The 11941-nt window shown below is 39.0% G+C and overlaps 2 protein-coding genes across 2 annotated transcripts in view; one reads left to right on the top strand and one right to left on the bottom strand.

The window, feature by feature from the left end:
* Positions 1-1400, bottom strand: part of psmd2 (proteasome 26S subunit ubiquitin receptor, non-ATPase 2) — a 10075-nt gene extending 8675 nt beyond the window's left edge. The window contains exons 1-2 of the mRNA XM_020587471.1: positions 1178-1400; positions 304-360 (exon numbers count right to left, since the gene is read on the bottom strand). Coding sequence (XP_020443127.1) covers positions 304-360; positions 1178-1288 — 168 coding nt within the window. The 5' untranslated portion in view covers positions 1289-1400. The remainder of the gene's footprint in view (positions 1-303; positions 361-1177) is intronic.
* A 397-nt stretch (positions 1401-1797) lies between these two features.
* Positions 1798-11617, top strand: prss59 (serine protease 59, putative). Its single transcript, XM_020586286.1, has 9 exons — positions 1798-2079; positions 2294-2475; positions 2981-3213; positions 4103-4238; positions 6722-6836; positions 9450-9651; positions 10250-10340; positions 10512-10714; positions 11307-11617. Exons 1-9 carry the CDS (start codon positions 1873-1875, stop codon positions 11414-11416), a joined length of 1479 nt encoding a protein of 492 aa, XP_020441942.1. The 5' UTR covers positions 1798-1872; the 3' UTR covers positions 11417-11617.
* The last annotated feature ends 324 nt before the right edge of the window (positions 11618-11941 follow it).

Genomic DNA, 11941 nt, shown 5'->3' with positions numbered 1-11941 from the left:
TGCACATTGACTGTTGACTGCTGCACATGCTGCTCCCATCCAGCATACATTCTGTTATTATATTCTCTTATATATTTTTATTATATTGCTGTATTTGCTGCTTAAAGTGCCTTAGATTTTGTGTTACTTATTTATCTACTTTATATTTCATTTGTATTTTGTGGCATTCATGTGGACGGCAAAGTAAGAATTTCATTGTACAGGGAAACACGTTTCCTAACTGTGCATATGACAAATAAACACTTTGAACTTGAACTTCTACACCCTGACCAACAAAGGAGTTGTAAAAAATCTGATACTCACACTTAACCTCTCTACCATCATCTCCAGGTGTTCTTGCAACTGCTTGTCTTCCTCTGACTAAAATATTGAAAGAAGAGAAAACATTAATATCAAATCACACACATAAAATTAATACGAAGACTCATCCACCCCTACTGCCTCAGGCATAAAAATGTAGAGATATAACCACAAGTTTAGCTTATATTATGGTGATGGTAGTGATAATGTTTATTTTCTTATGGTGTATTCTATTCTAATTATGCATCAACACATTACACTGCCTAAAACTACTGGATGATGCATGCTGCTTCTAATCAGTATAACATGTACTGATGTTTTGAATACTTGATGTAAAATCAAGTATCCAATGGGACAAATAACGATGAAAATTTGACTTGGTGGTCTAATAACCTTGTAGATGCATGATGTCAAACTAATTTCTATTTGGTAAAACAATTAGAAGGAGAACACAAAATCGCTTAGTTTTAATACAATGTCACTTCCTTGTTACCGCAGAATATGCTACAGTGTGGTAGGTTATTTCACTTCACGAAAGCTGTTGTGTCCCCGCTGCTAGCTCTTGCTAGCTCAATATGCTAGCATTTCAGGTAGCAAAGCTAATACTGATGACAGCATGAGACAACAGCGACAACAGCAAGCTAACGATGGAGCTTATCTGCAGATTTGTAAAGGACTACATTAAATAAGTGTCAGAGTGATTGTGTTTCATATGAAAAATAATCCAAATAAAGGACAGTTACTATGTTGACTGTCTTGAATAGCTTTGGCCTGCTCAACCATGTTGTCAAGGCGGCAGTGACTAAGGCAAAATATGTCCTCTCGCTCCCTTAACGTTAATTAGTACACATTTGAATGAAAAATTACACTCGCTTACTAGTTCTTGCTCCTCTTTCTTCTCCTTATCCTTGGGCTTCTGCCCCTTTTCTTTCTCCTTCTCATCGACCTTTTCGGACTGCTTACTGTCTTTGTTTTTTGCCTCCTCCATAGTTGCGGCTCTATGAACTATCGGCTAGTAAACGGAACTGACACTGGAAAACCATGGATGATGACTGCTTCCTCGTCAATACCAAAAACGTACTATAGTTTTCCATTACCGCCCCTACTGGCATTAAATTGTTATGACTGATTATGGGTACATCAGGTCTAGCTATACATGGGAACACAAATATCATTTTTCAATATCCCAGGCTGTAATATCACTCAATTCGGCTCACTATTAGTTTTGACACACTCACAACAATAATCCACTTTCTGAGTCATACATTCCAGGTCATATTTGACAGCAAACTGTAACGTTACAACATTCAACAAAACCTGAATTTTTTTTAAATATATTTCTGAGCATTTTAAGCAAACACTTTCTCAAGTAATGTAGGTAAAGCAAACTATTTCCCCCATATTTTAAAAGTTCTATATGAGAACTTACTGAAAGTCGAAACACGCAGTATTCCAAATAAGAATTTCATATCTCCTACGCTTTGCGAGTCACTTGAAGTAGCAGACGAACTTGTCATATGACCACCTAGAACTTAATCACATGCCTCTGGCTTTTTCCTTGTTTAAACAATCATGGCATTTCAGCTGTGTGGGTTACCACTGTGTAAAATCACCTCATTTTTCCTGTTTTCTGTCTTTGCTATTGGAGACGGACACTATAAGAGCTTCGTGAAGTATAATCAGTTGCAGGATAACAAGCGGGGAGCTGCGTTTGAAGAGCAGTGGTTTATTCAGAAACTGGATCACTTCAGTGGTGCAGACACCAGAGTGTGGAAGCAAGTAAGTTTATGTGTCCTGTAGCTTTATAAGGGTTGAAATTTGTTTCTAAAACTTTAGTAAACTGATCCTGCGTGGGCTCAAGATCTCCGTGCATGTGTACGCACATATTTTATGACATATGACAAGAAATGCACCTTCTTGGCTCATTGTAATATAAGATAAAACGGACACATGGTATTTCCCAGTCAGAACTCTCTCTCCCTTTTACCACCAGAGGTACTTTATAAATGAAGCCTTCTACAAGCCAGGTGGTCCAGTGTTTCTGATGATAGGTGGAGAGGGTCGAGCAAATCCAGCATGGATGCAGTATGGCACCTGGCTCACCTACGCTGAGAAGCTGGGAGCACTTTGCTTGTTGCTGGAACATCGCTTCTATGGAAAGAGTCACCCAACGGAGTATGTTTGACATTGCTGATTTAATTCAAGACTGTATCCAAACGCACAGGAAGTAATCTCAAAATGCAGTGTTTATGGATAGGAGACAAACAGTGGCATCTAATAACGATGCTTAAAACCCAGCAGAACTAAAAATACTAAAATGAATTCCTCATGTGTTCTGAACTAAAATGTCTTCATTTATTATCAGTCAACCTATAATCAGATTTGGCATTAGAGCTGCCCACACCTTTACATGATAAAGCGGGCAGCCATTACCATCACACTCATTATGTTTGTAGTAGCAGTTTGAAATCTGGTAACTCTGGTTGCCCAATAGTATGGTCACAACCACATGACAGGTCACCAGATTGATGCTGATGAAGATGTCATACCACTAGATGGCAGCCCTGCATTCAGATAAGGGCAGTCCTGCCCAGTTGATCATGTAGTATTGGACAGACTGAATGATGAATTCTTACCCAAACTACAATTTAAAATGAGCTTTTATCATCTTTCCTTCTAGTGACCTCAGCACAGACAATCTGCGCTTCCTCAGCAGTCGTCAGGCATTAGCTGACCTGGCTCACTTTCGCACTGTGATTGGTGAGACCCGAGGGCTGACCAACAGGAAGTGGGTGGCGTTCGGAGGGTCATACCCCGGCTCGCTTGCTGCTTGGTTCAGGCTGAAGTACCCTCATCTGGTCCATGCCTCCGTGGCTACGAGTGCACCTGTTTATGCTACAGTCAACTTCCCAGGTATGCACACACATGTAGCCCTAATTCATGCCACTCATGTTTTGGATGATCAAAGTTTTATGCCAGACTTGATTTAAAAACTGGGAACTTAAGTTAGATTTGCTGTCATGAAACAAAGTAAAAACATTACTTGAAATCAAATGGTATGTTTCACAATCAAATTCAGCACATAAACCACACTAATTTGTTTGTAATCTGTACAGTGTGCTCCAGAACTTTCTGTTAAAAAGAACTGTCCAACAGTTCTCCAGTTTTGAGTCCTAGAGGTGAGAGTCCCAGACAGATCAGAGATGGGGAAGGGTTCATTCTGTATCAGTGTTGTGTTTGGCTGAGGCATTTGTTTTCCTCCGGATGGCTGCAGCTGGAATCAAGGTCACAGTAGCTTTGAGCATGGACCTGCGCTGTTCCACCCACACACACATCTCTATGTTGAAGACATGTCTGTGCCACATTCTCTTTGAGACACAGCATGTAGAGAACAGTGGCTGTCAGGTATCTTTATCTTTCCCCACAGCCCATGACACCACAACGTTTATATTTCCTGAAATAACACCACAGTTAGTCAGCATTATTACCAGTAGAGGCTGGCATTCAGTTCAGCTGGAAATATTTCCACGATTGTGTAATGGGGAATTTCTGCTCCAACAACTGGCTTTTACACTTTCATAAACTGTGAAATTCACTTTAAAGCTCACTGAAACCTTTTTAATTATATACTTTCTCAAGCACTTGAATAGAACTTGACTTATGTGCTATTCTGGGGATGAAGTAGTGTAGTGCCTCAAAATAGTCCTGTATGTTCAACTGGGCTTTTTTTGTATAATTGTGGGCTTCTAATAGCAGACCAGGTCTAAGTGTTCACGCCTACCTCTGTCTTCATTTCTGTCAGAGTACTTGGAGGTCGTGTGGCGTTCCCTGGCCTCAGAGAGTGCAGAGTGCCCTCTACTGGTGAAAAAGGCTTCAGATACCCTTGTGGAGCGCCTGAAGGACCCCAAGACCTATGATAATATCACAAAAGACTTCAAGTACAGTACAGCTATTCTCTGTAATCGTTACTTCTTTATCCTGTTATTTACTGGAAATATGAAGCCCTTCCGGTGACATTAGGGAGGGAAAAATATTCCATGGCCATGCCTTTCTAAGGAGTGGGAACGAGATCTGTGACCATGAGATGCTATGTTGTGTTGGCAACTTTATAACATTCATGTTCCAGATGTGATGGGATGTTTGTCCCATGTTTGTCCCCTCCCCCATAATACATGGAATGTAGCTATTATTAAAAGCTAAAAGCTTATGTGTGCTGTTGCATTGCAACACAACATAATAACTTGTAGCCTTGCATTATACTATCCTGTCCCTACCTTTTGTGTTGTGGCCACAGCAGAACATCTCGTTCCCACACCTTAGTAAGTCATGGCCATGGAATATGTTTGTGACAGTAGGAATGAGATTATAAGGCCAAAATGTTTTCATATATTATAAATATTAAACTGTTTAAATCCATGAATGTAATCTGAACCAGATAACCATATATATATATACTCCTAAATTGGGAAAATATTTTTATACTACAGTATATTTATGTACTGCGTTAGGAAGAAGTTAAATTGTGTCATTCATATCGATTTTGTTTTTGTCCCAGCCTGTTATACAGTTGATTTTCTATTATGTTTTTTGGCAAAAGTGTGATTAATTCAGCATTTGTTTTTCTTTTCTTTTAATTGGTACAATTTTAAATTACAAACATGATTATGTAAAGCAACCTAATAATTTTTATAAACGGTGCCTGCGATAATTTGCCCCTAAAATTGCACAGGTCTCTTCACTTTGCCTGATTAGAGCTCATCTCTGGGCTATGCAGAAATGTACATACCTTGAATTTCACAGCATGCGGTCATTTTAATCACTCTCCCGTTCGCTTTGTTTCAGCTCTTGGCGTCAAACAAATTAGACCCCTATTATTCTCATTAGTTATTTACATGTGGTAACTCCAGTTAACTCCCAGCATGGCGCCATTTACCTAGAAACGGAGTAGAGGTCTAATGAAAACACCTGTGTAGTGTGTATGGTCTTGTGGGCCGTTTTTGTCAGAGGACCTGTTGCTTTGTGAAAACAGGGAAGGCACAGTTCTAGTCAATAACATTAGCTATGGCACTATTGCTTGTTAGGTGTTCTGGGTAAAGCATGTCAGGGAGCATGCACTTGACAAAAATAACATTATAAGTTAACACAACTTAAATTGCCAGGCTATTCAAATTAAAATATATTGTTTTAAAGAGAATTAAATCAATAGTGAATCGTCTTGCATACCTCTTAGCTCTTGTTCCTGATTTGGGTGAAACAACCCTTTTAAAAAGGCTGGCCTCTGAGTCAACAAAAGTGATTTGACATTTTTGTATTACTTTCTCTTTCAGTGTGTTTTGTTGTTTGATGTGTCTAGTGTTATTTTAGGCCATAGTGGCTGTAAGGTAAGTCAACATGATGAAAAAGAATAATATTGCTTTGTTGTGTGGTTAGTTTTATCAAACTAATACTGTCATGAGACGCACTAAACCCTCATTTTTGCCTGGAATTCCTTGACCACACTAGACTTGTTTAATTTTAGCGTCTTGGCGATGATGTAGACCATCGATGCAGACATGTTCTCATGCAGGCACTAACGTGCAAAGGTCACAAATCCAGCTTCCAAACCACCGTGTCTCAGAAAATACAGGACTTGCGTCACGATTCCATCATGAAGGAATGATGGTTGTTTCTGAAATAAGTCTATTATGTTTCCAGTATGTGACCTTAAGTTACTAGTGTAAAGGTCTGAAAAAAAACACTTAAGGTAATTTTATCAGCTCAGATTTTTTTCACAGACATGCCTGAGCAGCATATTTTCACATCTATATACACACCCACACTTTGACAAAGTCAAACAAATACTGTAATTTTTACTTTGATGCTTTAGCTTAGTACTGTCAAATTGACAGAAGACCCTAATCAGTATTATCTTTGAATTAATTGCTGCTCTACTAAGAAGTGAAAATGACTATTCAGAGCCTAACGTCTTGTGGAAAAAAACAGTTTAAATTTATTTCAAGAGACAAGTTGGAACTTTTTAACACAGGTTTGTTTTGGATCACACATCGCTTCACTACTCATCCATGATGGTCATCGCTCAGAAGAACTGTAACTGTTCTGTTCTCTGGGTCAGGTTGTCTTAGGTGGTAACAAACTCTAAACACTTTCTGGGGGCTAGTTGTGTACTTTCAGTGAAACAGTGTGAGGTTTTTCTGAGAGCACAGGAAAAAAGAAATGTGCCAAGATGCACTACGCAACTGCCAAAACATGCTCTGATTTTAATTTTCCTCCTCTTTTCCTCTCTGCCTCACCCACATTCCCTCACTTCCTCCACTGCCTTTGCTCCACTATATCCTTTCCACCTCTTCTTCATCTCCTTTTATATCTTTTGCTTTCCTTTTTTACCTTTCTTCTTCTCTTGTTCTTTCCTCTTCCCCTCCAGCTTGTGTTCCAAACTGCAAATCCAGACAGACGCAGACTCTGCCTACTTCTTAGAAACGCTGGCTGGCGTCTTCATGGATGTTGTCCAGTACAATGAAGACAACAGGGTGTTTGAGGTGAGAGAAATGCCAAACAATACCCGTAAAGCATAAAACATGGATTTTGGAGACAGTAGCTGACATTTTGTGCCAAAAGTCAGTCTTTAAATTTGATTGTTTTAATGCCAAGACAGTATTTATTTGAAAGAAAAGCATACTAATGACAATGCTTAATGCTGATGATCTGTTCCTTAATACACTGCTGATTGATCCTAAGCTAATTTTAATCACGTTCATCATCATAGTTATGCATCGGTCTCAAAGTACAAAATACATAATGCATGATGACTTAAGACAGAATTAAGGGAGGTCGTAGAGCGCCTTTGTAGGCCAGGTGTTGACTGAAGGTCAGGTTTTGGTTAGGTGGAAGTCAGCTGTGGGATGCAGGAGGCTTACAGGCCACCTGAGCAGTATACAGAAACGTAATAAACCCTGAAGCTGTCTTTTATCAGGTAGCATGGTTAAGTGATTTTGAAAACATTCAAGGAGATATCTGATTCAGTAATTACTTTGTAATGTCACTTTATACAACCTTAAAATATAGATATTGTCTTTTACATTTTTGTTAAAACCTGGTGCCTACACTGTGTTATGCTAATAGTGGCTAATGTAGCTATGAGGAGTGGGCTATCGAGGTCTGGTAAACTCACTTTTCCTCCACACACCCATATTTTCATTTGTTTATTTTTATTTTTAAACTTGTAGACTTCAGACCCAGTAGACCCAGTTCATCATAGTACAGTTAACAAAGTACCCTCTGAAACCACAAAATGATTTATAGGCTACAACTGTTTTCTCATCTTCCCAACACTTGTAAACAGACTCTGATAAATAAAATTGGTGCAGTTCTTTAAGTATATTAATATAGAATTAATGGGAAACAGACAGAAGGGCAGTGGGATCTGTAACAGTTTCTCTTTTAGGAGACAAAAAAGCAACATTTTAAATGTATGTAAAATGATATTGATTAGCCCAATCCTGAACTTGTGGAAAATATTACTCTTTCTAACAAGTCCCAATTTTTGGGAAACAATATTTCTCTCGTTTTTCTTTTCTTATTCTGTCTTCCTGTATATCTGTTTCTTTTCTTTTCCTCCCTTGGTGCCTTTTTTTTTTTAACTACTTACCCCTCTTTTCCCCTCTCTGTCCTCCTGGTGCCTTGAGCAGACGTGAGTCCGGTTACCAATAAGCTGATGTAAAAAAGTAACAAAAGACTCTTTAGTCTCTCTGGCTTCCTGTCGCCCCAAGCTAAAGAGACTCATAAAAGAACTGAGAAGAGTGGTGGGCCACAGAGCCCACAACAGTAGCAGACAAATCCGGCCAGCCATAATGGCTTCTCTGCCACAGCGGGCTGGGTATAGAGCAAAGTACCAGGTTTCAGGTACCACTGAGGAATCTGGGTAAGAACTAGGAGAATGTGACCCAATCAGAAGAGTCAGAGCCATGGCTTCACAGTCGAGGGGTTATCATTGAGGTGCTTTATAAAATGCAGGGCATTATGTAACGTAACAACTTGTAGAACACCTGCTAACAGTTCCTCTTTTTACACAGAAGATGCAGATGGAACAGTGGTCACGGGTCATTTATAGCTAACAAGGCTTCATTTCCAACATAAGGGCTGTAACCACTGCCAGCTGTTTACTCTTTCAGCTCTCACTCCAGTAGCACACTTTGTTTTCGGAAAGATTATACCTGGATGGGTACAACCACAGTGTTGGACTGATGCCACTGAGTGGGCATAGTTTATAACTGAGGAGCATTGTAGGTGGGTATAGAGGGAGGGGATCACCACATTTCCAACAGTCCCCATGTGCTGCCTTCTCTAATCACTGGCTAAATTTTCCCTTTGCATAACATAACTTTCATATTTATTTTTAAACTAATTAGCCAATGCATGTTAACATTGTCACTGTCAACATGCTAGCATGTGCTGAAAGTATTCAGCTCCTTTACTTGTGTACAAATACTGCAATACATAGTACATTAATTGAAACTCTTTAAATACATTTTGTGGATACGTTAAAATAAAGTATCAAAAATAAAAGAACATGTTTTTCATGAAATTACATTTTACTTGCATTATATATTAAACATTGTTAATGCTACTAGCTGAAGCGGGGCTGGTTTTAACAATTTATATACAATTAAGCTGTTAAAGGAATCATTTGGGATTTTTCAAGTTGGTGTTAAAACCATGTTGATGTATCCATATGTATGTGAGAATGTCTTACTCATTACTTCTCCTTCTCTCCACACTGAATGTTCCGCAGCAACACAGCAAGGTACTGTCCAGGGAAATAAAACAGGGACTGTATCTTTGAAATGTACTGACTTGAATTTGTTTAATGGGACAGCTGAAGCTGCATTTGAGCCTCAGATGAACTTTGGAGTGCATATTTTTTTCAGAATGAGGGTTGTGTTGTTTGTCCCTTAATTTCTTTGGAGTAGAGGTATTCCCAGTGGAAACATTTTCTATTATTTATCAAACTGGAAAATGCAGATATTTTTTGGATAAACCCACCTCAATCTGAAATATTTAGAAAGTAATACAAAGTTAAAGGTGTATACATTGTTGTAATGAAGATTTTTTTTTTTTTTTCTTTTTGGCTCTGGGCTGTTTTGTCAATGTAGGGTATCCCGGGCACAAACATCACCATCAAAGTGCTATGTGATGTGATGGGTGATACCTCACTGAAAGACCCATATTCCCGCTATGCTGCTGTGGCCCGCCTCATGATGGACACCTTCTTTATTAAATGCCTGGATACCACCTTCGGTACCTACTTCAGAGACATGACTAACACATCCTGGCATGGGCCAGCTGCAGGGGGAGGTGAGCATGTTGTGAAAAGTGGCTTTTTGCTTGTTTAAATAAGGTTATTTTAGTTGGTTCTGTTCAAAGATGTCACCTTAATGACTGTTTGTGAAACAACTATTTTCATGTACCTTGTATTTTTGGGTTCATTGTGTTGCTATGTATTTTAGGTGGTGTGTTTTTGTTCTCATAAAAGAGGATAACTGGCACAGACATTGTGCTGTCTCATCAAACTTTTCCATTGTCACCCAACAATAATACATGTGTAGATTTTAGAATTTACCAGTCCAGAGTAACAATTCTAAGACTGGCTATGCTGTCTTTATACTGTTGTTATATACTACACCAATTTAACCAAAAACCAGTTTTTATATTCCACGTTGTCCTCTTGACCTTGTCTGTGGTTTCAGTTTCCAGCTTTGGTTTCATGAGTGGAGAGGGGGATCACTAGAGCAGGAAGTGGTCTTTTAAAAAGCCACTGGAATGTATTTGCATAAACTGTTGTCTTGTGAGTTCCAGCTGAACTCACTCCGCTCTTAATTGGGCCCTAAACTGAAAGTGAAGACCTTTTTGGAGTAAAGCCATGGGTAAATTGTGTGTGTTTGTGTGTTGTCAGGGAGACAGTGGGTCTACCAGACATGCACTGAATTTGGATTCTACCAGAGCACTGATTCACCCAACCAACCATTCAATGGCTTCCCTCTTGCGTGAGTCCAATAACCCATGCCACTCTGCCTAATAAACTCATTGTGTGTTTACCTCTGCACCTGCTCCACCGTCACCTGTTGTTATTATTGCCACATTGTACACTGACTATTTACTTTATTTGCTGCCAGTTTCATTAACATTGCATTGTTAAACTGTGTTTTCTCATCTAGGTATTATTTGAAACAATGTGCAGACTTCTACAATGTCAGTGCCGAGCAGTTGGCGGAGGCTGTGGCTCAGACCAATGAGTACTATGGTGGCTATGACATCCGCTCCACCAGGATAGTTTTCCCCAATGGGTCCATTGACCCCTGGCATGCCTTGGGAATCACTCGGGACATCACGTCTGACCTCCCTGCTGTTTTCATCAAAGGTAAGAAAAAAATATGCATTATAGATGATCCCACTCTAGTAGAAGCTTTGTGACGTCATGCTACATAACCTTACAAGTGTGGTACATGTCAGTATGTAGGTTGTTTTTAGCTGTGTCCTAAATCTCTCTCTCTCTCACTCATTACTCCCTTTAAATCTACTGTACACTAACTTTTTTACTCTACGCTAAGCAGTAAACTCACATTTTGTGTCATCACAAATTTACTCCTAATTATACTTAGTTTGGGTGATTTGCAAGTCACAAGATGTAGGTTGTAAAAGAAATTTTGGTTACATATTGTACAGGGTGGGCCATGGAAAAGTAGCCCGTGTAGCGCAGGTGCCTTGTACATGTCTGTGTGACCAATAAAATGTTAAACCTTTTAATGACTTTTTGAGTGTCTTTATACCCAGGTCTAAAATCTATTGCATTTCGTTTGTGGTTCTTTTATGTTACACATTTCAAGCTGTTTTTTTTTTTCAGAGCTTGCTTGTTCAGCTCTAATTTAATTAGTTGAATAATTGTACTTGTAATTCAGTTTTATCACCTTTCCCTGCCGTATGGTTTATACATAAATTTCTCTCTGATTCAGGAACAGCCCACTGTGCCAACATGTACCCTGCTAGAAGTCAGGATCTCCCTCAGCTTGCTCTGGCTCGTGACCATATCTTCTTACTCCTCCAGCAGTGGTTGAAACAGTGATTGACAGATTAACAGGCCAATCAGAGACCTGAATGATTTGATGTAAACTCATTACTTTCTTGTCAAGATTGTTGACTTTGGAATTACAGTGTTTATTTGACTGCCACTTTGAAAAAAGCATCAGCCGGTACAAAGTTCGGGTGTTTTTAAATAAGCGAGACTATTTCAGGAGAACAAATAAAGATGTTTATACTAACACTGTATTTTTAGTTTCATTCTGAGTTAACATACATAGAAAAGGTGAAAAGTGAACATTATGCATAATGCATTCTTTGAGATGGTTTAGGATAGACTTTAGTCTTGGGTTATTCAGTTCAACACTGAAAATCAAGTTTAAACAGGCAGCAGAGAAAAAAAAGCAAAATATTTCAAGGTTGATTTTGCCCTGGAATGGCATCGGTTCATGTGTTTACATGCAAACATCTATTCTTGGTCAGAATAAGTTTAGTCTTGTTTGATGATAAGAGTGCAACTGAAATGTTGCTCAGCCTGAGCATGACAGTATCTCAGTGGAACAGCCAACAT

The sequence above is a fragment of the Monopterus albus genome, unplaced genomic scaffold (genome assembly GCF_001952655.1).
Source record: "Monopterus albus unplaced genomic scaffold, M_albus_1.0 scaffold8.1, whole genome shotgun sequence".
In the NCBI taxonomy this organism is placed as follows: domain Eukaryota; kingdom Metazoa; phylum Chordata; class Actinopteri; order Synbranchiformes; family Synbranchidae; genus Monopterus; species Monopterus albus.
Note: the sequence above shows the minus strand (reverse complement) of the source record. Positions and strands in the feature narration are given on the sequence as shown.